Genomic DNA, 22,286 nt, shown 5'->3' on the forward strand with positions numbered 1-22,286 from the left:
AGTTTATTTTATGCATGCAGGAATACGATATGGAATATCAGAGTTAAAGAGCTAGAAGCAAATGTTATTTGTCACTGGACACATTTCTCTATATGGAATGCAGGAAAGCAAGGTAGAAAACTCTTCAGATCATTATCTCCTATAAGCAGAAAAAAGGTACTTTTGTTCCTATGATTTAATTTTTTTTTTTGTGTGTAATAATTTTAATAATTAAGAGTGGGCCTTCACAATAGCTGATGAAAAGGTGAAATTCACTTTTCTTTGGCTGAAGTAGAGGTTGAAAATGTCTTAAGTGAATAACTATTTCTTTATTTCCTGTCATGGCAGCTTTTTTTTTAAACAACCATATTGCAACAATTCAAGATAGTAATCGAATAGGATATATTTCAATTTCTAAAGGAAAAATATGCATATTTGGTTGGCTTTTCCTGATTCATCAACTTTGAGAGATATTTTCAAAGGTGAATCTGTGAGAGGAGAAAGAGGAATGTGAAATGCAGAAGCAAGTTAGTTTCAGGAAGGATTGACGTGAATATCAGCTTATCGGATTTAAACCACAAGATCATAGTTGGGTTGGAGGAAGAAAAAGGAATTTATAAAGTTATTGAGGTGTAATTACCATGTTTTCTGTTTTCAAAAGATGTTTTCTGCCCATGAAATTGCTTTGCCCTCTTCTGCTAGAGGGCAAAGATAATAGGACACATTGACGAGGTGGAAGGCGGCAAAAGATAACTTTCAATCTAAATTATATTTGATATAAATTATTTGAGTATTTGCTTGTTATATATTATTAGCCTATTAGAGTCTGATCTCATTAGATCCTATTGATCTAATGCAACAGTGGCAAGTTGTATGCCACGAGTGAAAAGAGAACATGATTTGGTATAAAAATAAATGACAAATGGTATTAAACAAGAACTGCAGATGAAGAAGTGGTTATGACAGAATTATAAGGAAAGGGGCGGGAAATAGCTGCATTAACAGTATAAGACTCAGACCAAAAAAGTGACTAGCATGGTAAGGAAGGAAGGCACAACTTGAATATTAGGAGAGTTTAGCTCTAAGATCCAAAGGAATTCTTTTGCTATGCAGCCAGTAGGAAAAGAAATGATTGTGGAAGAATGACATTGTTAGACAAAAATGGGAATAGAATGACTGATGCAGAAGACATAGTAGAGTTGTTTAATGATCACTTTATTTGGATATTCTGGATATAATTAATATTATTATTATTACTCTAAGACCCCCATGGAGTCAAAGACACATCAAGGAGGTTACTTTGTCATATACACACACACACACACACACACAGCACTTCATACCACACCTTAAACACATTCAAATTCTTTGTAGACACCACACTCTCAGGCAAGGCATTCCAATCATTCACAACTCTGCATGCAAAAAACCTGCTTCTCACTACCCTCCTCATACCATCCTTATACAGCATCCAGGGACCTCTTGTTCTCCCCTGATCTCCCACCGTTTTCTGTAAAACCTCTCCAACATTGATCCTATAACAACCCTTTACTAACTTGTAGATCTCTATCATATCGCTCCTCTTCCTCCTATTCACTAGACTCTGTAAATTGCATCTTCTTAATCTTTCCTCATATTCAACATTCCAGAGATCAGAAACTACCTTAGTCAGTTACCTCTGGACTCTTTCCAACATATTTTCGTCCTCTTGAAAACCAGGTGACCAAATCTGTGTACAGGAGTCAATGTGTGTTCTAATCAGAGCCTTATACAATGGCACAAGAATTTTCTTACTTCTACAAATCAGTTCCTCTGCATCATTCCCAGAATTCATTGTGTTGTCATCACAATTTTGGCAATGTGTCCTCTAAATTTTAAATCCTTATCCACCATCATCCCAAGATCTCTTATTTCCTCCACCTCCAACAATATATCCCCACCAAGCATAAATTTTACATCCCAAATTTGAAAACCTTACATTTCGCAACATTAAACTGGTATCACCACTCCTGTGCCCGTTCACTCAATCTATTCAAGTCTCCTTATAAGGCTACAACATCTGCTCTACCCCTCATTGTTCGTCTCAACTTTGCATCATCTGCAAACAACTAAATATCCCCAGAACTGTTCAGTATCAGCTACGAGAATAGATTGAGGACATAGAAGAGAATAGAATGGACTGCAGAGTTTGGTTGATAGAAGGAGAGATGATATGATTGAGACATTTAAACTGTTGAGAGGTAATTACAATGTTGACATTGGGGTCAACCCTGTAAACTAGTCACTAGTGGAGTGCCACAGGGATCTGTTTTGGGACCATTATTGTTTAACTTGTACATTAATGACATTGGGACCGGCTGGAAATGTGCAGCTGTTTTCTGATGATTCAAAGTTTGAAAGGGCTATGAAAAGTAGAGTGAGTGTGCAAAGTGACTCAAGGCCTTGAAATTTGGTAGGCAAGGTTGGGATTCAGGGTATATAGTTGGTGAAGAAAATTTGGGGTTAGGTGGAGGAGATGAGACATTTGGAGTGATGGTGATCAGTCTTGAAGTTTAGGGGTCACATTGCTAGAACATTCCAATGGATTGTGGCAATAATAAGGAGGACATTGACATGAAGAAGCAAAGAGATTATGGTTCCTTGTATATAAGGCTTTGATCAGGCCACATATGGATTGCTGCACATATTTGGTTGCCTGGTTTTCAGGGGGATGAGGATGTATTGAAGGTTTACTAAGTTAGTGTCAGGTCTATGGAATGTCAGATATGAGGAGAGATTGAGGGAGTATAATTTACAAAGCCTTGTGAATAGAAGAAGAAGAGAGTATATGATTGAGACATATAAGTTGGTGAAGGGTTGTTTTCAGATTAAATTGGTGAAGATATTTCATAGAGGAGAGGGAGGCAAGGATAAAACTAGAGGTCATCCATGGAAGATGTATAATCAGGGTGTGAGCAGGGAAGTGAGAAGCAGGTTCTTTGCATGGAGCATAATTGGTGAGTAGAATGCATTACCTTAAAGTGTGGTGAGTGCAGAAACTGAATGGGTTCAAGGCACAGTTCAATGATCTTTTGTCATGAGAGATTATAGACCTCTCATGATGTGTCCTTTGACTCCATGCAGGTCAGATGTTAAAAATAATAATAAATAGCACTAAAATAACAGATGAAAAAAAAAGTTCATGATTATTTTTTTTTGGCAATTAATACATTTTTATCAAATTTCTGCTTTCGTTTCATTTACTTTAAAAACACAAGCATTTGATTCTGTGAATTGATATAATCTTATAGAAAGTCTGTATTGGTAATAAAGAGCTAAATTGATAAATTTTTAGTTGAATTTTATTATCAAACTGAAGTCTTAAAGAATAATGTTGTAATAAAAGAAATGTCAAAACTAAACATATTTGGTCGTTTTATAATTAAAATACAAACTTATTTATTACTGACCATTTACAAAACAAACTTACATTAGAGCCTAGCAGTTTTGCCAGCAAACTGTCTGGTTTTTTTCAAGGCATTTACGGAGACATAAAAACTAGTAAATGCAAATTGAAAGGAACATAAAAAATGTTGTAAACCAACTAGTAGCTAAGGTTACATGTTTGCGTGACAGAGAGGACTTATTGTTCTTATTCATTATCACACATGCGTGTTTGTTGTAAACGTGTAATGTGATTACTGGCTAGCTGTAGTTCAGATTGATTTAGATAGAGGATCAGGTTTTTCCACGAATTGTTTAGGATTGCACCCTGATTTCTGTTGAGATTTCCACTGGTTATTAACATGTGGCTTCCTTGAATAAACGATGTCTGTAGTCATCATCCAGATATGGCATGGAGCTTTTTTGCCACTCTATCGTTTGGTTAGATGTACAGAAATGTTGTGCTAAGCCGGAAGAGATACTTCTGTTGTGGTTACATCACCAACATGTTCTTTTTGTCTGATTTCTAAACTCCGTGAAGTTTGTCCGATGTAGGCAAGACCACAGGAGCAAGGAATGTAATATACTCCTGGATATTTGTAGAAAGGCACCTTATCTTTTGGGGATCCTAAAACTTGTCTGATGCTGGTGGTTGGTTTGAAGACCACTCTGATATTGTAGGCTCTCTTAGTATTCTGGCTGTTTGATAAGAAATTGACTTGATGAAAGGGATCACTACAGTAGAAATGTGCTGGGAGCATGATTCTTCTTGTCTGGGGGTTGTCACCGTATAGATATTTTTTTATGATGTTTTGAGGATATCCATTTTGTGATAATGTGTTGGCTATTAGTGAGAGTTCAGTTTGTGTGTCTTGTGATGGTTTGAAGTATAATGAAGATATCTTCCAGTATCTGTGGGCTTTCTGTAAATAGATAATTTGACACTATTTGATTGTTTCTTTATCAAGATGTTCAAAAAAATGCAGTTGGTTGTTGTTTTCCACTTCCAGAGTGAATTTTATCTTGTTATGTATTGAGTTGATTTTATCCACAAACGATTTTAGGTTTTCTAAGCTGTCTTGCCATATAATGAAGATATTCTCAACATATCTCCACCATGTAGATGGTCTAGGGGAGATTGGGGAGAGAATTTCTTTTTCAAGTTTTTCCATGAAAAGGTCTGCACAAGATGATGATAGTGGGCTTCTAATTGTTGGTATATGGTGTTGTTAACCTTGAAGAAATTAGATTGAAGGCAGTGTCTAAACATCTGTGTGATGTCTAGAGGAAAGAGATTATGGATGATGTTTATTACTTCTTCTACCGGTACATTGATGAAAAGGGATACAACATCTAGACTGGCTAGCATGTCTGTTGGTGCAATCTTAATGGCTTGGAGTTTATTTACAAAATGTTGACTATTCTTGATATAGGATTCTGTTGATTTTATTTTATTATTTAATAAGTTTGCAAGATGCTTTGCCAAAAGGTAGGTTGGTGATGATCTTCCATCAACGATTGGACGGAGAGGTATATCCTGTTTATGTATTTTAGGTGTCCCATATAGTCTTGGAGTGATAGGATGTGAGGATTTTAGTGTTCTCTTAGCTACTAGTTGGTTTACAACGTTTTTTATGTTCCTTTCAATTTTCATTTACTAGTTTTTATGTCTCTGTAAATGCCTTGAAAAAGCCAGACAGTTTGCTGGCGAAACTGGTAGGCTCTAATGTAAGTTTGTTTTGTAAATGGTCAGTATAAATAAGTTTGTATTTTAAAAGAAATGTATATTAACAAGGAAGGAAATGATTACAGACAATCATAAAAAGGAACATTTTTATCGCATTCTTGATCACAACTATTTAATCTAGAGCTGTATTTTGTATTTGCTCTAGAGACTTGTTTTGCTTAATTTTGCCATTAAAGTGATTGAGTTGATTGCATCCAGTAATGGTGGAATTATTGTTACAGTTTTGAACTGTTTTACAAATTAAAATAAAAGTCAAATTACAGGAAAAAGAGAGGAGGAAAGTCATAATATAATCTTATCGTTTTGAGTTATTTTGCCTATAAATATAATAGGGGATCAAAACTTTGGACTGGTTTAACAATGAAAATTACTGCACTGGGTCTAGTATGATATATTAGACTTGCTAGGCTCTGAAAGCTGTATATGATGTATATGACAAATTATGTTGTTCAATGAAATGCATAAAAATCTGTTGATTTTGTCAGAAGTTAAAGTAGTTTTATGACACATCAGTGTTTATTTTGTCTTTTTATTTTAAACATAATTTTTTGGTCCGATTTTGTCACAAATGGTCTGATTGAAATTATAATCAAACACTTTGATGGATTTTAATTTTTTTTTTTATAATTTAGCAGTTTAGCACTTTCAGCACTTGGCCCCTAGTACTGAAACATTTTCCCTGCATTAATTCTATAAAATCCTTTAAGTAACTTAAATGTTTCTATTGTATCATCCCTTTTCATCTGTTAACCAACTTTTGCAATCCACAAATCCCCAATCTGTCCTCATAGGGAGCATTTCACAGACCACTCCCCTCTGAATCCTCCACTATTTCCTCATCCCCAAGAAACCCAGGTGACCAGACCTGAGAATAGTAATCCAGATGTGGTCCTGTCAAGGCTTTATAAAGAGGAATGCTAACACCCTTATCTCTGCTTCTTAGTGTTTCTTCCATAATATGCCCTCTGAACTTCAGCTGTCTATCTACTACTATCTGTGGTGATTCCTGTAACAAATATATCATTGACAACAGTGTGCATAAACCTTAGAACTATTTAAAATTTTTTTTGTTAATAAAGTTTCATACTCTTCTTCTTCCTATCATGGATTTTAGACCAAATAGCCTATTCTAGTCTCATGCCATTGCCATTTCCGTTTATTTTATATCAGTATAGTATTTTTGGCAGACTGCTATTGTCTATTTGATTTAAAAGTTCTAACCATTTTTATTTATATTTACTTATATAGTAGTTAATTGGTTTTATATTCAGGTCCCACTTTGTATATCCAGCTGTTTTTTTGTTTTTTTTTTTCTCTCTGATACATTTCATTTCTGCTGTTAGAAAGCTGAAAAAATTCCTTTTCCAGCTTTCTTTTTTATGGTCCATGTTTCACTTCCATATAATAAAGTTGGTTTAGACAGGATCTTATAAGTCTGATTATGGTACATTTTTCTACCAGCGATGGCTTAAATATATTATTAATAATGCTGATTACATTAACAAAATTTGGTATTTTAATGTTTGTATCGTTTTCATCTTCATATGAAAAAGATACAAACTTTCATCTTCATAAGTTCACAACCCAGGTATTTGCAAGTATTTACTTTTTCTAATATTTAATTATCTATCAATATTTTAAATTTATAAATTTATCAAAATTCTTATTGGGTTTTCTCCTTTGCAAGCCATTATTTTTGCATTTACTTTAGATATTCTCATATTATATTGTTGTGAAAGTTTATTTATTGATTTCACTGATCTTCATAAACTCTTTTGATGTGGCTAATATAAATTTGATCATTTGCAAATAATAGTGTGTCTAGTTTTATTTGCGGATTTATTTATATTCCAAATTGGTTTATGCTATTTCCAGATTGTTTATAATTTTATTCATATATATATATATATATATATATATATATATATATATAAAGGAGAGATGATAGAGTACATCCTTGCTGTATTCCTCTTGATATATCTTTCCATTCTGATATTTGTTCTAATATGATTACTATTTTATTTCTCGTATATATATATTATATATATATGTATATTTCTTGAGTAAACTGTAAGAGCTGATTTTGGTATATTTAGATAAGTTAACCTTTTAAACAATTTTGTCTATTCATTTTATCAAAGACTTTTTCATAATCAATGAAGACCATGTGTTTCTTTTTGAAATTCTCTTATCTTTTTTATTAATAATTTTAGGGTTAAAATTGATTCTGTGCAAGATTGGCTTTTTTTTGGAATCCATTCTATTCTTCTAGTAGTTTGTCATTTACAGTACTGTTTAGTTTCTCTTTTAATATTTGTCAATATATTTTGTACCTTGCATCTGATCTTGACAACCTCTGTTTGGCCTGAACCCAGCTTGTTCTTCTTCAGGTTTCTCTTCCACAATCTTTCTCAACCTCTTTTCAAGCATGCTTGCATAAATCTTACCTGGAACATGTAGTACAGAAATTCCTTCTGTAATTCTCATATTCAGTTTTATTCCCTTTTTTATAGATGGGTACCACGAGAGCTCTACTCCAATCATTGTGAATTTGACCTTCTGATCAGGCCCTCTGAATTATGCATGTAGCCACTGCAAAACTTTTATATCTCCATACTAGATGTATATTGGTGAATATCAACTCTTGCTGCCTTTCCACATTTCAAGTTTTTGACAGCTTTTTCTACCTGAAGTATTGATATGTACTCCTCTTTGCATTCCTATTGAAAATTTTCTAGTATGGTTCTGTCACTGCTTGGTTCATTTAAGTCTTTTCAAATAATTACTCCAGACATCTAGGATAGTCTCATCTTCCATTTTCATGTCACCATCATCATCTTTGATTCCTTTTAGTACTCTTTCCTCCATTTCTAAGCTTCTTCAATAGCCTCCAGAGCATTTTGCCACCTTCCTGATATTTATTTTCTATAATCTTACCAGTCTTCCCATGGCTTTTATTTAGCTACTTTTACACACAGCTTAGTTTTCTTTCATTTTTCTCTGTATTCTTTTAGAGCACTACTTATTTGCTAGGAACTTTTGGTATGCGTTCTTCTTTTCTAGCACTGGTTCTTTAATTTCTTGTGTCCAACATGGTGTTCTTATTTTTCTATTTGCAGACAACTTTGTCACATACCTCCCTAGCTGAATTAATCAATGTCTTCTTTAGAGTTTGCCACTGGGACTCAAAGGTTTGGTTCTTTTTTTCAATTTCTTTCATTTTTTCTTCACTAATGTTTGTATAGTCAAGTCTACAATTTACTTGTAAAAGCTGCTCAATTTTAATTCTTTTTAAAATTTTCCTAGTCAGTGAGACTTTTCTTATTTCCTGCTTCGTCTCTCCATATCTTCCCATTGTGCACATCTTCCCATTCATGGTTTTTTTTTTTTTTTCAATTCATGTGTTGTTTCCGTTTCCGTGCATTTCTTAAAATTGTTGCCTAGTAGGGATCTTGTAAAGAAGAAATTTTGTAACTTGTTGATAGTGATTTTCCATTTCATTTATTTTTAATCATTTTGGTTTAAATAGAATTTTTGCCAATACCATGCAATTAAACGGATTTAATTTAAAGCCTCAATACATTCTTATATCTAGGATTAACTCAGCTAATTTAAAATTTGCAATAATGTAGTCATTAACTGATTTGCATCCTCTGGCTAACTAACTGTGTATATTTATTTATTCATTGATGTTCGGATACACATTTCATATTCTCATATTATTATAAATGACACTCTTGCAGTTTGTGTCCATTTTGATTACATATATCTCTACCAAATCTTCTTATGTTTGTTTTGTATTTCCTGTTTTCTATTCTGACATTTAAATCCCCTGCTAGTAGGAAATAGTCTGTTTTATTTGTTTTTTTCTATGACTTTCTGCATTTCTTAATAAAAGGTGACACTGTCTTCTTCTTTCCCTCTTCTAGTGCATATGTCCCAATTATTGTTATGTGACTTTTAATGTTTTGAGTCTAATTTCTATTAGTCTTTCATTCCAGTAGTTATAATGTACAATATTATATTGTAAATTATTAACAATATACGATGTTGTTCTTCATAGATTTATGTATCATTTTACCTGCCTTTGCTCATTCTTCACTCATATTCAAAAATATAAAAGTAAATTTTAACAAGGCATTTTTTTTATCATTGCTATGCACATTAAACAGTCATGAAACTTAAAAAAAAAAAAAAAGACTGGGTTTATTAGTTATTGAGATTATAATAATTGTACAACGACTACTGTCTAATATAACCACAGCAGACAAGTGGCTTCTTCGGTGTGATAGAATAAGGATTACAACTTAAATCAAAATTTAAAAATCTCAGATAAACCACTTAAATATTAACAGTCAAAGAACAAGGAGCTAGTGATAGGCTATATGCATTGCCTGTCTTCTACAATTTTCTGGAGGTAATTGTTAGGAAAGTTGAACTCAGTTATGTTGAGAGCTCTAATTAATGACTTCCTCATCACTTAAAAACAAGTCATTGGTTTCTTTTCAGGTGCAGTGTTAATAAATTGACAGTAGTGGATTTTTAATTCTTTGATGCAGCATGAAAGGAGGCTTTTTTTTCCAGAGAAGGATTAGAAAATAGTACTTTTCAGGCACCGCTTTTTGAATACCTGTTTTTATTTATTTTACGTATGGAGGAAATACAAGAAATTATTGAGCAAAACTATATACAGACTGACAGTTCAGTTAACCAGTCGATGGCTGTCTGGGAGTGAATGCAAATTCTTGAGGTCGCCAGGAAAGGAGTGTATAGGTCAGTCATCAGTGATTTCATACATATACTGGTGGACCAACATCTGGTAATTCCACAAGCCATATTGAGAGATCTGGAGGCAAGCCTGCATACTGGAGATGAAGAGATATCTTGATCAATAGGAAGATACATATTATTTCTGATTTTCTTTATTTCTTTTGATGATCACTTCTTCTCTTTTGAAGCATGGAGGAGTGATGTGGAAAATAACAGGTAACCATGGGAGAGGAGTAGATTATAAGGTGCCAGAGATGATTTTCATTGTTATGTTAAGTTGTGTGTCCACGAGAGTCATGTGGTGACTTTGGCTCCAAACTGGAGAACAGTACTTTGCAACAGGGAAGACTAGAGTCAGGGCTGCTGCTGCAGAGTTGTCTAAGAGTCAAACCATTACAACCCCAAGTTGTTCCTGTCAGCTTGTTTATGATATTATTCTGACCAGATATCTTTAACTTAGTTGCTTTAGTCCTATTTGGAGTATTGGTGCCTCCCAGTCAACAGAGCAGTGACCTAGTCTAGTCTTGTGACTTGATCTAGTAAAGTTGAGGTTGTTCATTTCTTCATGCTGGCAAGCTCTTCTACCATGATCCAAGGATCTTAAGAGGGCAACAGTGTTTGGATGGTTCTGTTGTTTATACTCTGTCAAAAGAATACTACTTTCAGTTTACCAGGATGGTGTGTAGATTTTTCTGAATCCTCTCGGGATGTGTTTTTTGCCATATGCTATGAGAACTTTAGTGAATCTTACATAGTCATCAACTGTAGGTGGAATTATGGTGATGTCATGTTTAATGAATTCAATAAATTTTGGCCAGTTGCTTTCCTGAAATTCCATGGGTGGGGGGTGGGGGGCTATTGGGAACCTGTTTATTCTGGGGATTATAAGTCCTACACTAATGAGGCAGGATCTGTGCTGGCTATGGGAAAATGGAGGCAGTGCTTAATAGGTTGAGGTTAGAGGGGTTCCTTTCCATATCAGTGGTGGTAAAATAGAGGTCAGGAGTTGTCTCTGTCTTGCATTTTGCATTTCTGTTTGTTTGATCTAACAAACTTTTGAAGTAATTAACATCTAGAATATCTACGGTTGTTATGTCATCTTTAGTTCCTTTTACAGTGTGCTTTCTTTCATTTGTAAGTTTTTCAATATAATGCTTTCCAATATTTATCTTTTATTCTTGCCAAAGTCTTCCCATGACTTTGTATAGGTACTTTTGAGTTTTACATATAGTAAATGTCAGTTTTACATATAGCTTAGCTATATGTAAAACTGACATTTGCTCTGTTATTAGGACACATGCTGATTTATTTGCTAGAAACTTTCAGTACACTTTATTCTTATTTAGGATTGTCTCTGGAGTCCACCAGCTTAATTTCTGTCAAATGTGTAATAACATGAATAATTAACACTTAATGCTACATGTGTATATGAGCTGGTATCTCACTGTATGTACCTGGCATTCTTAAAGGTATTTTAATAACTGGGAATAAACTTTATAAAAATTTGCAATTACGACACATTATAAAGCTCTGGGGAAGATGTAATATATTCCACTTGTCATCAAAGAAAAGAATGAGATAGTCAAACCATAACCTTTAATGATGTGGTTTGTTTGATTTGACAGAAACAATTATTGTAGAAGGATAAATGTGACCTTGATTGATAAAATTGAAATGAGGAATTACAGATTATTATTATTATTATTTAGGCCTCAAAGGAGTCAAAAGACTCATCGCCGGTGGTCCTTCCTAGGAAACAGAAAGTCTATCAAGACTCATCGTGGGAAGTCCTGCCTAGGAAACACAAAGTCTGTCATACCATTCCTTAAACTCATTGACCATTCTTGCTCTCACCACTCTATCAGGCAATGCATTCCATGATTCAACCGCCCTCCATGCAAAGAAACCACTCCTCACCCTCTTGCTCACAGTTTCCTTTCGTATCTTCCAGGAATGACTTCTTGTCATCACCCCTTCCAGCTGTTCAATCAAGCCGTAGAACTCCCCATTGTCAACCCTGTAACCATCTCTCAACAGTTTAAAAGTCTCAATCATATCACCTCTCCTCTTTCTATCCATGAAACTCTGCAGTCCACATTCCCTCAGCCGATCCTCATAACTAACATTGTTCAGTCCTGAAACTGTCTTTGTTATCTGCCTTTGTACCCTTTCCACAGTTAATTTATCCCTTTCAAATCCTGGAGACCAAATCTGAGAACAGTAGTCAAAGTGTGGTCTGATCAGGGTCTTATACAACAGAATGATAACTGTTTTATCTCTGCAGGTCAGCATCCTTCTCATTATTGCAGCAATCCTCTGTGTTACGTTCACCACCTTTGCAATATGTCCCCTAAATTTCAGGTTTCTAACAATCATCAACCCCAGATCTCGTGCCTCCCCTACTTCCTCCAGTATAGCTCCTCCAATAAAGCATGCAGTGTCCCATTGACGTCAACCAAACCTCAAGACCTTATATTTTGCTGCATTAAACTGATACCCTCATTCATTTGCTCATCTGTCTATCTTATTTAAATCCTCTTGCAGGACTACCAAATCTGCACTATAGATCTATAAGATCTATGGATGTTGATCTGTAGATCTCATAGATCTACAGATCAACATCCATAATAGATAAAATTATATAGTCTGATTCTAAGGATAACCTACAAAGGTACTCAGTTTTTATTATTATTATTATTACGGGCGACTCCAGGGAGTCCTTAGACTCATCGAGGGGGGTCCCTAAACATCATGTCCACATAACTATACGACATTCTCACAGTATCTATTATACCTTGCCTTGAATGCACTCACTGTCATAGCACCCATAACAGACTTTGACAGCTTATTGCACTCATTTACCACTCTAAAAGTAAAGAACCCAGCTCTAACACCCTTGCTAACCACACTCTTGCCCAGCTTCCATGGGTGTTCCCTAGTTCTCCCACCTGATCTCAAAAATATTCTCTGAATTAATCCTATAGAAACCCTTTAATAATTTGAATGTTTCAATCATATTTCCCTTTTTTTGCCTATCAACTAATGTCTGCAACCCATAAATCTTCAACCTGTTCTCATAAGGTTCATTCCATAGACCTGCTATCATCTTGGTCACTCGCCTCTGGATCCTCTCCACCTCCTCCCAATCAAGAAGAAACCTAGGTGACCAAATCTGGGCACAGTAGTCAAGATGAGGTCTTATCAACGCTTGGTACAGAAGTACAATAACTTGCTTGTCTCTTCTCATCAAAGTATTTTTTAACAACCAAGTGAGTTGATGAGCTGATTTAGCTACTTTTGCAATGTGCACCCTAAACTTCATCTCCCTATCCACCAACACTCCCAAGTCCCTGGCCTCATCAATCTCCTGGAGTACAGTTCCACTAATGTGATATACTGCTGCTAATCTTTTCAGCCCAAAATGCATAACCTTACATTTTGTCACATTAAATTGACATCCATTCTCCTTATCCCAGAACTCCAATCTATCCAAGTCTTCCTGCAAGATTTTGACATCTTCTGCATTCACTATCGCCCTACCCAACTTTGCATTATCAGTGAACAAATGAACTGTTCCTCTTAGATCCTTCCCTATATCGTTAATGAACAAATTAAACAGCAGTTGTTCAAGAACAGAACCCTGCGGCACACCACTAGTCACAGGCCGTCTTTTGGACTGTACTCCTGAATAAACTACTCTTTCATATCTCTCCATCAACCACCTTCCTATCCATCTCACCAACCCTATATCCATTCCCATATGTTGTAGTTTATGGATTAGAATTCCATGTGGTAACCTGTCAAATGCCTTAGCCAGTTCCAGCAGTATCACTGTAAACCCATTACCCTTATCCAGTTCAGCCATCACTGTGTTATGAAACTTGAGCAAGTTGCATTATCTACCCTTCACAAAGCCATGCTGTCCCCCGTACAATATCTAATTTTCATCAATCCATTCCTGTATTTTTCACTTGACTACTTTCTCCAAGACCTTGACAACGACTCCTGATATGCTGATCGGTTGGTAATTTGCAACCATAGTCTTGGATCCTCTTTTATGCAGTGGAACTATTTTCCCCTCTTTCCACACCTTCGGGACTAAACCAGACCCGAGACTCAGATTAAACAATATGGTCAAGGGCACTGATAATTCTTTAGCCGCTTCACATAATAGCCATTTAGCTGCCACTTCTCATTTTTACACGTCTGAACCAACCTGTGTCCATTGTTATTAACACAATCTTTTCCATAATGTCCCACCACACAATGATATCACTCCATCCAACTCATCTATTAAAGTCTTCTAACACTAATAATTCCTTGCATCACATGCTGATTTAGTTATTTCTCTGAGATCTTCAAAATACTCTTCCTTTTCATTGAACAAGGCATCTCCACATGGGGCATGATTTCTAATAATTAAAACTTCCAATCTATGTGCTTCAAGAATTATTTTTATAAACCTTTCATTTACTTCTTCCCAACTTTTTACTTGGTTTTTCCATCTGTTTTTTATGAGAATAGATATTCCAGCTTTAGCTCTTCTGCTTTTAGTCACTCCACTCCATATATGTAGACATTTACCCAATATTATGAAACCCTTACCTTTTATTGTTTGTTTGTTTCTGTTAGGACCATAAATCTGTTTTGCATTTTTCTGCTTCCGAATTACCTCATTGTATTTAGTGTTTAGATAATCCCCACCTGTTGGAGTAGAGTTTGATTTCAGAGTTAACTTCTCTTAGGTATGCTACTAACCAAGGTTAAAGAGTCATACCTGCCCTATCCAGGAATTAAGTCAGAAAAGAAGACTCTTAAAGATCGTATTCAATATATTTGTACTACACCATCCACCACCCAGGGGGCACATCCTCTTGAGGTTATAGGGTCTTCATGAGCCAGTAGCACAAGGATGTAAATATTTTCTGTTTAAAACAGAAAAGGTTTTTGTTTTGGATTTGGTTATAGCATCAGAAGAGTTGATAATAACCAAGATGACATCTCTCCCACCAGTTGGAGAGAGTGACCATATGGTTTTGACTTGGAAAATTAATAGACATGCAGGAGTATCAAAGAGACGGGAACATATGTGGAATGATAAGGCAGGTGATTATAATAGTCTAAGACGTCAACTTGGGGAAGTTTCATGGAGGGAGGAATTGGAAAGCCAGGATATCATTAGTCTGTGGGAAATTGTGAAAGAATATTTGTTAGTAGCAATGGTAAGTTGTATACCACGAGTGAAGAAGAGGACACAATTTGGAGTAAAGTGGATGACAAGCAATATTAAACAAAACAAGAATTGCATGCAAAAAAGAGGCTATGGAAGAGATATAACAGGTGAAGAGAAGATGCATGAAGAATATAAGACACAGGCCAGAAGAGTGACTAGTATGGTGAGGAAGGCGCAACTGGAATATGAGAGGAGATTGCCCCTAAGATCCAAAGAAAATCCTAGGAAATTTTTTAGCTATGAGGCCAGTAGGAGGAGAAATGACTGTGGAAGAATGATATTGTTGGATATAAATCTGATGCAAAGGACATAGTGGAATTGTTCAATGAACAATTTAGTGGTGTATTTCATCCTGGAGGAGTAAATTTTAATACTAGAGGGATAGGGCAGGTTCAAGGTTTCGAGGTGCAGGAGGAGCATGTGATCCAAATACTGAGTAGTCTAGATGTCAGTAAAGCTGTGAGACTGGATGGTATTTCACCACGAGTTTTGAGAGAATGTGCTAAGGAACTGACTGCTTGTAAACGGGCACTCTTGTTTTAGTAATATGCTAGCCTTTTATAATAAAGTTACAAGAACATTAGATGAGGGGAGGGCATATACTGCCATTTTCTTAGACTTAACAAAGGCATTTGACAGGGTGCCACATGATAAGCTGATATTTAAATTGCACCACATGGGTCTGGATGTCAGATTGGTCAGCTGGATTCAGGATTGGCTGCCTGATAGGTATCAGAGAGTTGTGTGTGGTGGGGCAGTTTCAAGGAGACACAGAGTTACAAGTGGGGGTCCCACAGGACTCAGTACTGGGACCTATATTGTTTAACCTTTATATCAATGACATTGTCAGTGGATTGCAAGGGGATATTAAGTTGTCTGCGGATGATGCAAAGCCGGGAAGGATTATTAGTAGTAGTGCAGATGTATTTGAATAAGCTAGATAGGTGGGCAAATGAATGGAAGGTCAGTTTAATGCAGCAAAATGTAAAGTCTTGAGGTTTGGGAAACATTGATGGTACGCTGCATACTCTATGGGAGGAGTTATACAGGAGGAAGTAGGGGAGACAAGAGATCTGGGGTTGATGATTGATAGAAACCTGAATTTAGGGGACATATTGCAAAGGTGGTGAAGGTAACACAGAGGATTGCTGCAATAATGAGAAGGACACTGACTTGCAGAGATAAAAGGGTTATCATTCCATTGTATAAGTCTCTGATCAGGCCACACTCAGACTATTGTTCTCAGATTTTGTCCCCAGGATTTGAAGAGGATAAATTAACTGTGGAAAGGGTACAAAGGCAGATAACAAAGATGGTTTCAGGACTGTACAATGTTAGTTATGAGGATCGGATGAGGGAATGTGAGTTTGGTGGATAGAAGAAGGAGAAGTGATATGATTGAGACTTTTAAGCTGTTGAGAGGTGGTTACAGGGGTTGACATCAGTGGGTTCTTTTGCTTGGTTGAACAGTGGGAAGGAGTGATGAAAAGTGACTATCCCTGGAAGTTATGAAAGGAAACTCTCAGCAAGAGAGTGAGGAGTGGTTTCTTTGCATGGAGGGTGGTTGAACCATCGCCTGGAGTGGTGAGAGCAAGAACGGTCAATAAGTTTAAGGAGTGATATGATAGACTTTGTGTTTCTTAGGGGAGACTTCCCATGATGAGTCTTTTGACTCCATGGAGGTCTGAATAATAATAATAATAAAAACAATAGTTTTCAAAGCCTAATGCCTGTAAACAAGTAATAATTATTTAACTCTTTTACTAAACTCATGACATGTAATCCAAGATTAACATCACACTGATCTGTCACAAAATCTGCATTCGAAGAAAATTTCAAGCACTTCATTTTCATCACTGTCTGTTCTCTGTGGATAGACTGACTTGTATCATTTCCTGTACTCCATTTAAAGATTTTTCAGTTATCCTCAACAAGAAAGAATTTTAACTGAAGGAACAAAACAGTCCTAATTCATCAACAGAAATAGTTACTACATCCATGCAATATGAAGAATAACAGTTCTTGTATACCATAGGCATATATGTTAAAATACTTTTTTCCTATTCCAGACTACAAACAGTTGTTTGGCTTATGTTAATTAAAACAAAAAGCTTCTATAAGAAGTATTTGAAAAGTAGCAGTGTATTCATTTCTTTTTAACAGCCTTAATCAAACTTTTGTTTCGTTCCTTAATTAATTTTACAGAATCCACCCATATTATTCCATAATGTTTGGTTGTTTGGATTTCCTCTCTCTCTCTCTCTCTATATATATATATATATATATATATTATATATATATATATATATATATTTCCAGCTTTATTCATTAGCATTCTCCATTGCCAGTCAACATACACTGCATAATGTCACATACAGGTTCTTCACTCCTGTACCTGCTGATAGTGCTGTTAATATGTGTTTTCGTCATAAGTAAACAATTTCTTATAACTTCACAAAAACATTATAATTTTTAACTTTTCTTTAGTATTTTTTTGTGCTTTGTCCAAAATATGTTGCATGCAGCAGAAGAAGTTACTTTCACTATTGGAATTGTTCTGTTACAATATAAACAATGGCACTAATGTCAGTCACACCGCACTCTATATTAAATATGTAACAATATTTAATACTGAAATATATATTAAAATATAAAATATACTTTATATATAATTAATAAAATCAACATATATTTTATTTGGATAAATATTATTATTATTATTATTATACAAGACCTCATGGAGTCAAAGACTCATCTAGGAGGTCTGTTTATCTCACACACATCTCATCATACCGTGTCTTAAACACATTCAAACTCCTTGCAGACACCACACTCTCAGGCAAGGCATTCCAATCACTCACAACTCTGCACGAAAAAAACCTGCCTCTCACTCCTCTACTCACACCCTCTTTATACAGTTTCCAGGGATGACCTCTGGTTCTCCCCTGATCTCCCACTGTTCTCTGTAGAACTTCTCCACCATTGATCCTATAACAACCCCTTGCCAACTTGTAGGTCTCTATCATATCTCCCCTCTTCCTTCTCTCCACTAGACTCTGCAAATTACATATTTTCAATCTTTCCTCATACTCGACATTCCAGAGGTCAGAAACTACCTTAGTCAGTCGCCTTTGAACCCTTTCCAACATCTCTTCATCCTTCTGAAAACCAGGTGACCAAATCTGGGCACAATAGTCCATGTGTGGCCTAATCAAAGCCTTATAGAATGGAACAAGAATCTCCCTACTTCTACACGTCAGTGTCCTCCGCATCATTCCCAGAAGTCTTTGTGTAGTCTTCACAATTTTGGCGATGTGTCCCCTAAATTTTCGATCCTTATCCACTATCACCCCAAGATCTCTTATTTCCTCTACTTCCATCAATATATTCTCACCAAGCATAAATTCTGCATCCCATCTTTGTTTTCCAAATTTTAAAACCTTACATTTTGCAACATTGAACTCACATCCCCAATCACTCAGTTTATTCAAGTCTTCCTGCAAGGTCACAACATCCTCACTACTCCTCATGGTTCATCCCAACTTTGCATCATCTGCAAACAACTGAATATCTCCGTCCAAATCTTCACCTATATCATTAACATACAAGTTAAACAGTAATGGCCCTAAAACAGATCCCTGAGGCACTCCACTGGTGACTTTCCTTTTCCTTGACATCGCATCCCCCATACTCAAGTTGTTGATACCTATCATATAGCCAGTCTCCAATCCAATGCACTAATCTAATATCCTGCCCCATCTGCTCTAGTTTGACTGTCAACTTATCATGAGGTACTCTATCAAAAGCCTTTGCAAAATCCAAGTATATTACTGTGTATCCTTCTCCTCTTCCAAGGACGCAGTCACTTTATTGTAATAAGTAAGTAGATTACTAAAATATGACCTCCCTTTAGCAAATCCATGCTGTCCATCAAAGATGATACCATTGTTGTCAACCCAAGTCTGAATCCTAGTTCTCACAAGCTTCTCCAACAACTTAACCACAACACCTGACACACAGATAGGCCTATAGTTTGATGCTTGAGTTCGATCACCTCCTTTATGAAGTGGCACAATCTTGCCCTCAGCCTTATTTACATCTAGTTTACTCAACTCCCCAAACACCTCTTGCTCACTTACAGTCAGTCTCTCCTCCCCATCATCAACTGCTCTTAATCTCTCCATGAAGTTACTTTTACAAGATTGAAAGATCTTTATGAACTGCTCATTAAGTATCTCCACCACACATTCTGCAACAGCTGTCTTTATACCATTTCCTCCAATCAATGTCATCCTTCCATAATCATTCTTTCTTTTGCTGGCTACATATCGAAAGAACTCCCTAGGATTCTTTCTGGCTTCATTAGCTAACTGCTGTTCATACCTCTCTTTAGCTACTCTCACCAACCAAGTCACTCTCCTTGCCTGGTCTTTGTAGACCTCATGAAATTGGTTACTTCCACTACTCTTATGCTGCCTCCACAATGCCCTTTTTCTCTATTGCATGCTTAATCTCTTTATTCATCCATCTCACACCTACCTTATTTAACCTTCTCACCCATGGTATACATTTAGACATTGCATCTACTAAATAGTTTTTGAAAATCCCCCAAGCTGCATTGATCTCTTTTCCAGCTAACTCCTCATTCCATGCTACACCTGCAAGCTGTCTCCTGAGCTCTTCATAATCACCCTCCTTGTAGTTCCACCTATACCCTTTTTTCACAGGGGTCCTTGCACTGCTGGCAACCACCCAGGTAATCACTTCATGGTCACTTTCACCAATCGGTGGATGATTTGACACCTCAGTGATAATTACATCCTCCGATGAGATGACCAAATCCAAGATCCTTAATCCTCGTGTGCCCTCTGTTACATACTGGCCCTATTTCTCTCTTGCATCTCTACCTTGTATGGACATAACTCTTTCTCTATCATCAATAGCATTCCCCCTCCCTTTTTACCCCTTCTATCCTCACGAAACACATCATACCTTTCCATCTCTATTCCTGTCAGGATGTCGTCCTCATCTAACCATGTCTCACCTATTCCGATAATCTCTGGGTGCACAGACGCAATTAGTTCAAGCATTTCATCCGCCTTGTTTCTTATACTTCTAGCATTGGTATACAAACACAACAACTCATTTCTGGATCCACACTGATACCACTCACTCGATGTGATCTCTCCATGCTGGACTGGGGCCATTTCCCTTTCTGCTTCTTCATTTTAGAACCCTTTGCAATTCCATCTGTTTCCTCTTGATCCCTGGTCATACCATTACTTTCCTGCCTACACATGCTCTCACCTCCTCTTGGAGCATCCACCTTTCTCACTCTGTGTACCCCTGTCGACCCTGAGCCTCCCCGTTTCCCTGCTCCTCTTGCACACCCATTCTGTCATTTTCTATACTCATACCACTCACTTCCCCATTCATTTCCACTTCTTCAATCTCTCCTGTCTTACTCTCCTGCTCTTCCACATCACTCCCCTCTCGATCTGATTCATTCTCTCTATTCACTTCTCTACTTTCCAGCAGCAGTCTCTCCAAGCGACTCACACCATAACCACTCAAATGTAGTCCATCGCTCCCATACAGCTCACTTCGTCCTTCAAACTCATTCCACACATTAACAAACTGTACTCCCATCTCCTCACACATTTCAGCCAGAATATCATTCATAATCCTTGCTCTCCACCTCATTTCACCACAGTCATATCTAGGCAACACACTGACTACCCTTCCTGTCACACTATTCTCTTTTATCTTTCCAAGCAGTCTCCTGACATTCATTTTGACATGCTCTTTGTTCTCTCTCAAATCATTTGTACCAATTAATACAATTAACTCTTTTGCTCGCTCCCGCCTCATATTCAATGCCTCAATCACTCTACTCATTTTACCGCCTGGAAAACATACCTTGTGCATTTTATCCTCTAGCACACCTTTAATAATGGAGTCGCCATACAACGCCACTCGCTCATCTTTCGTTAACTTTTTCATGCCATCATGATTTATTTTAATAGTTTTGACCTGAATTCTCTTAATTTCATTCCGCATCCATTTTATTTCTTGCTTCATCCAATCCAATTCACCTTCTGAACCTCGCGACACATTCTCTCTATCATTAATTCTTTCTAACTCTCGGCCCCCTCTTCTCACTTTCCCTCTCATTCATCCTTCTTTGTTTCCGTACTTTCGGTCCAACATACGTCCAATTTTCACTGTTATTCTTCTCACTTTCACTCTCATTTATCTTTCTTTGTTTCTGTACTTTCGGACTAACATGCATCCAACCTTCGCTGTCATTCTTCTCACTTTTACTGTGATTCATCTTTCTTTGGTTCACTACTTTCGTTCCAACATGCGTCCAACTTTCGCCATCATTCATTCTTTTTTCGCTATCATTTATTCTTTCGATTTTTTTTACTTGCGATTTCTGCATCATGCCATTTCTACTTTCATTCGTTCTCTCAATTTCATTTCTTTCCGCCTCACTTTCGTCCCTTTTAACATCCGTTACGGTTGTCAAATCGCTCTTTTTCTTTTATCCTGATTTTTTAACATTTTATCGCCTCTCTTTCCCACCATCCTTCTCTTTCAAACGTGCACTCGTGACACAATCGGTACTAGCACTTTCTGTCATCAATTTCATATTTGCATTCATCAGTTCCTCGTTCAGGTCACACTTCGCACACACCCTTCTTCCATCTGCACTAAACATCCACAAATCATTTATGTAATCGAAGGAATACTTATAACAGACCTCACACTTAACGAAACGACTGAAATCTAAATTAAAATCAATGAATGACAATGCCGCCGCCATTTTTTTTTTTTTTTTCTCTGCAGGTTACTAGGTCTAATAATAACGATTTCGTAATTTAGTTTAGGCAAGAAAAAACCCCCACACTAATAATATTGGTAGCGTGCAACGTTTACAGCCTCTCTTACTTAAACAATTACGCATATATTCTTAATTATTCCTAGTAAAACTTATCTGAATCAGGAGCTCTTCAAATCGCGTCCGCAGCTCTTGGCCCACTAGCGCCCTCCTGCAAGAAATATTCTCAAAGTATATATTTTACTGGAATGTTAAGTTCCTGAATGTATTCAAGTCAAACACACAGTGAT

The 22,286-nt window shown here is 36.4% G+C and overlaps 1 protein-coding gene across 8 annotated transcripts in view; it reads left to right on the forward strand.

The window, feature by feature from the left end:
* LOC150099845 (queuosine-tRNA galactosyltransferase-like) overlaps positions 1–22,286 on the forward strand; it is a 529,602-nt gene that overhangs the window by 406,448 nt on the left and 100,868 nt on the right. For all 8 annotated transcript variants that reach the window (XM_090403530.1, XM_090403531.1, XM_090403535.1 and 5 more), the window contains one exon: positions 21–156. In XM_090403530.1, the coding sequence (XP_090259656.1) occupies positions 21–156 (136 nt within the window). The remainder of the gene's footprint in view (positions 1–20; positions 157–22,286) is intronic.

This window comes from Typopeltis vanoorti, chromosome 14, assembly GCF_054136105.1.
Source record: "Typopeltis vanoorti isolate ZY-2024b chromosome 14, IOZ_Tvanoo_1.0, whole genome shotgun sequence".
Taxonomy (NCBI): domain Eukaryota; kingdom Metazoa; phylum Arthropoda; class Arachnida; order Uropygi; family Thelyphonidae; genus Typopeltis; species Typopeltis vanoorti.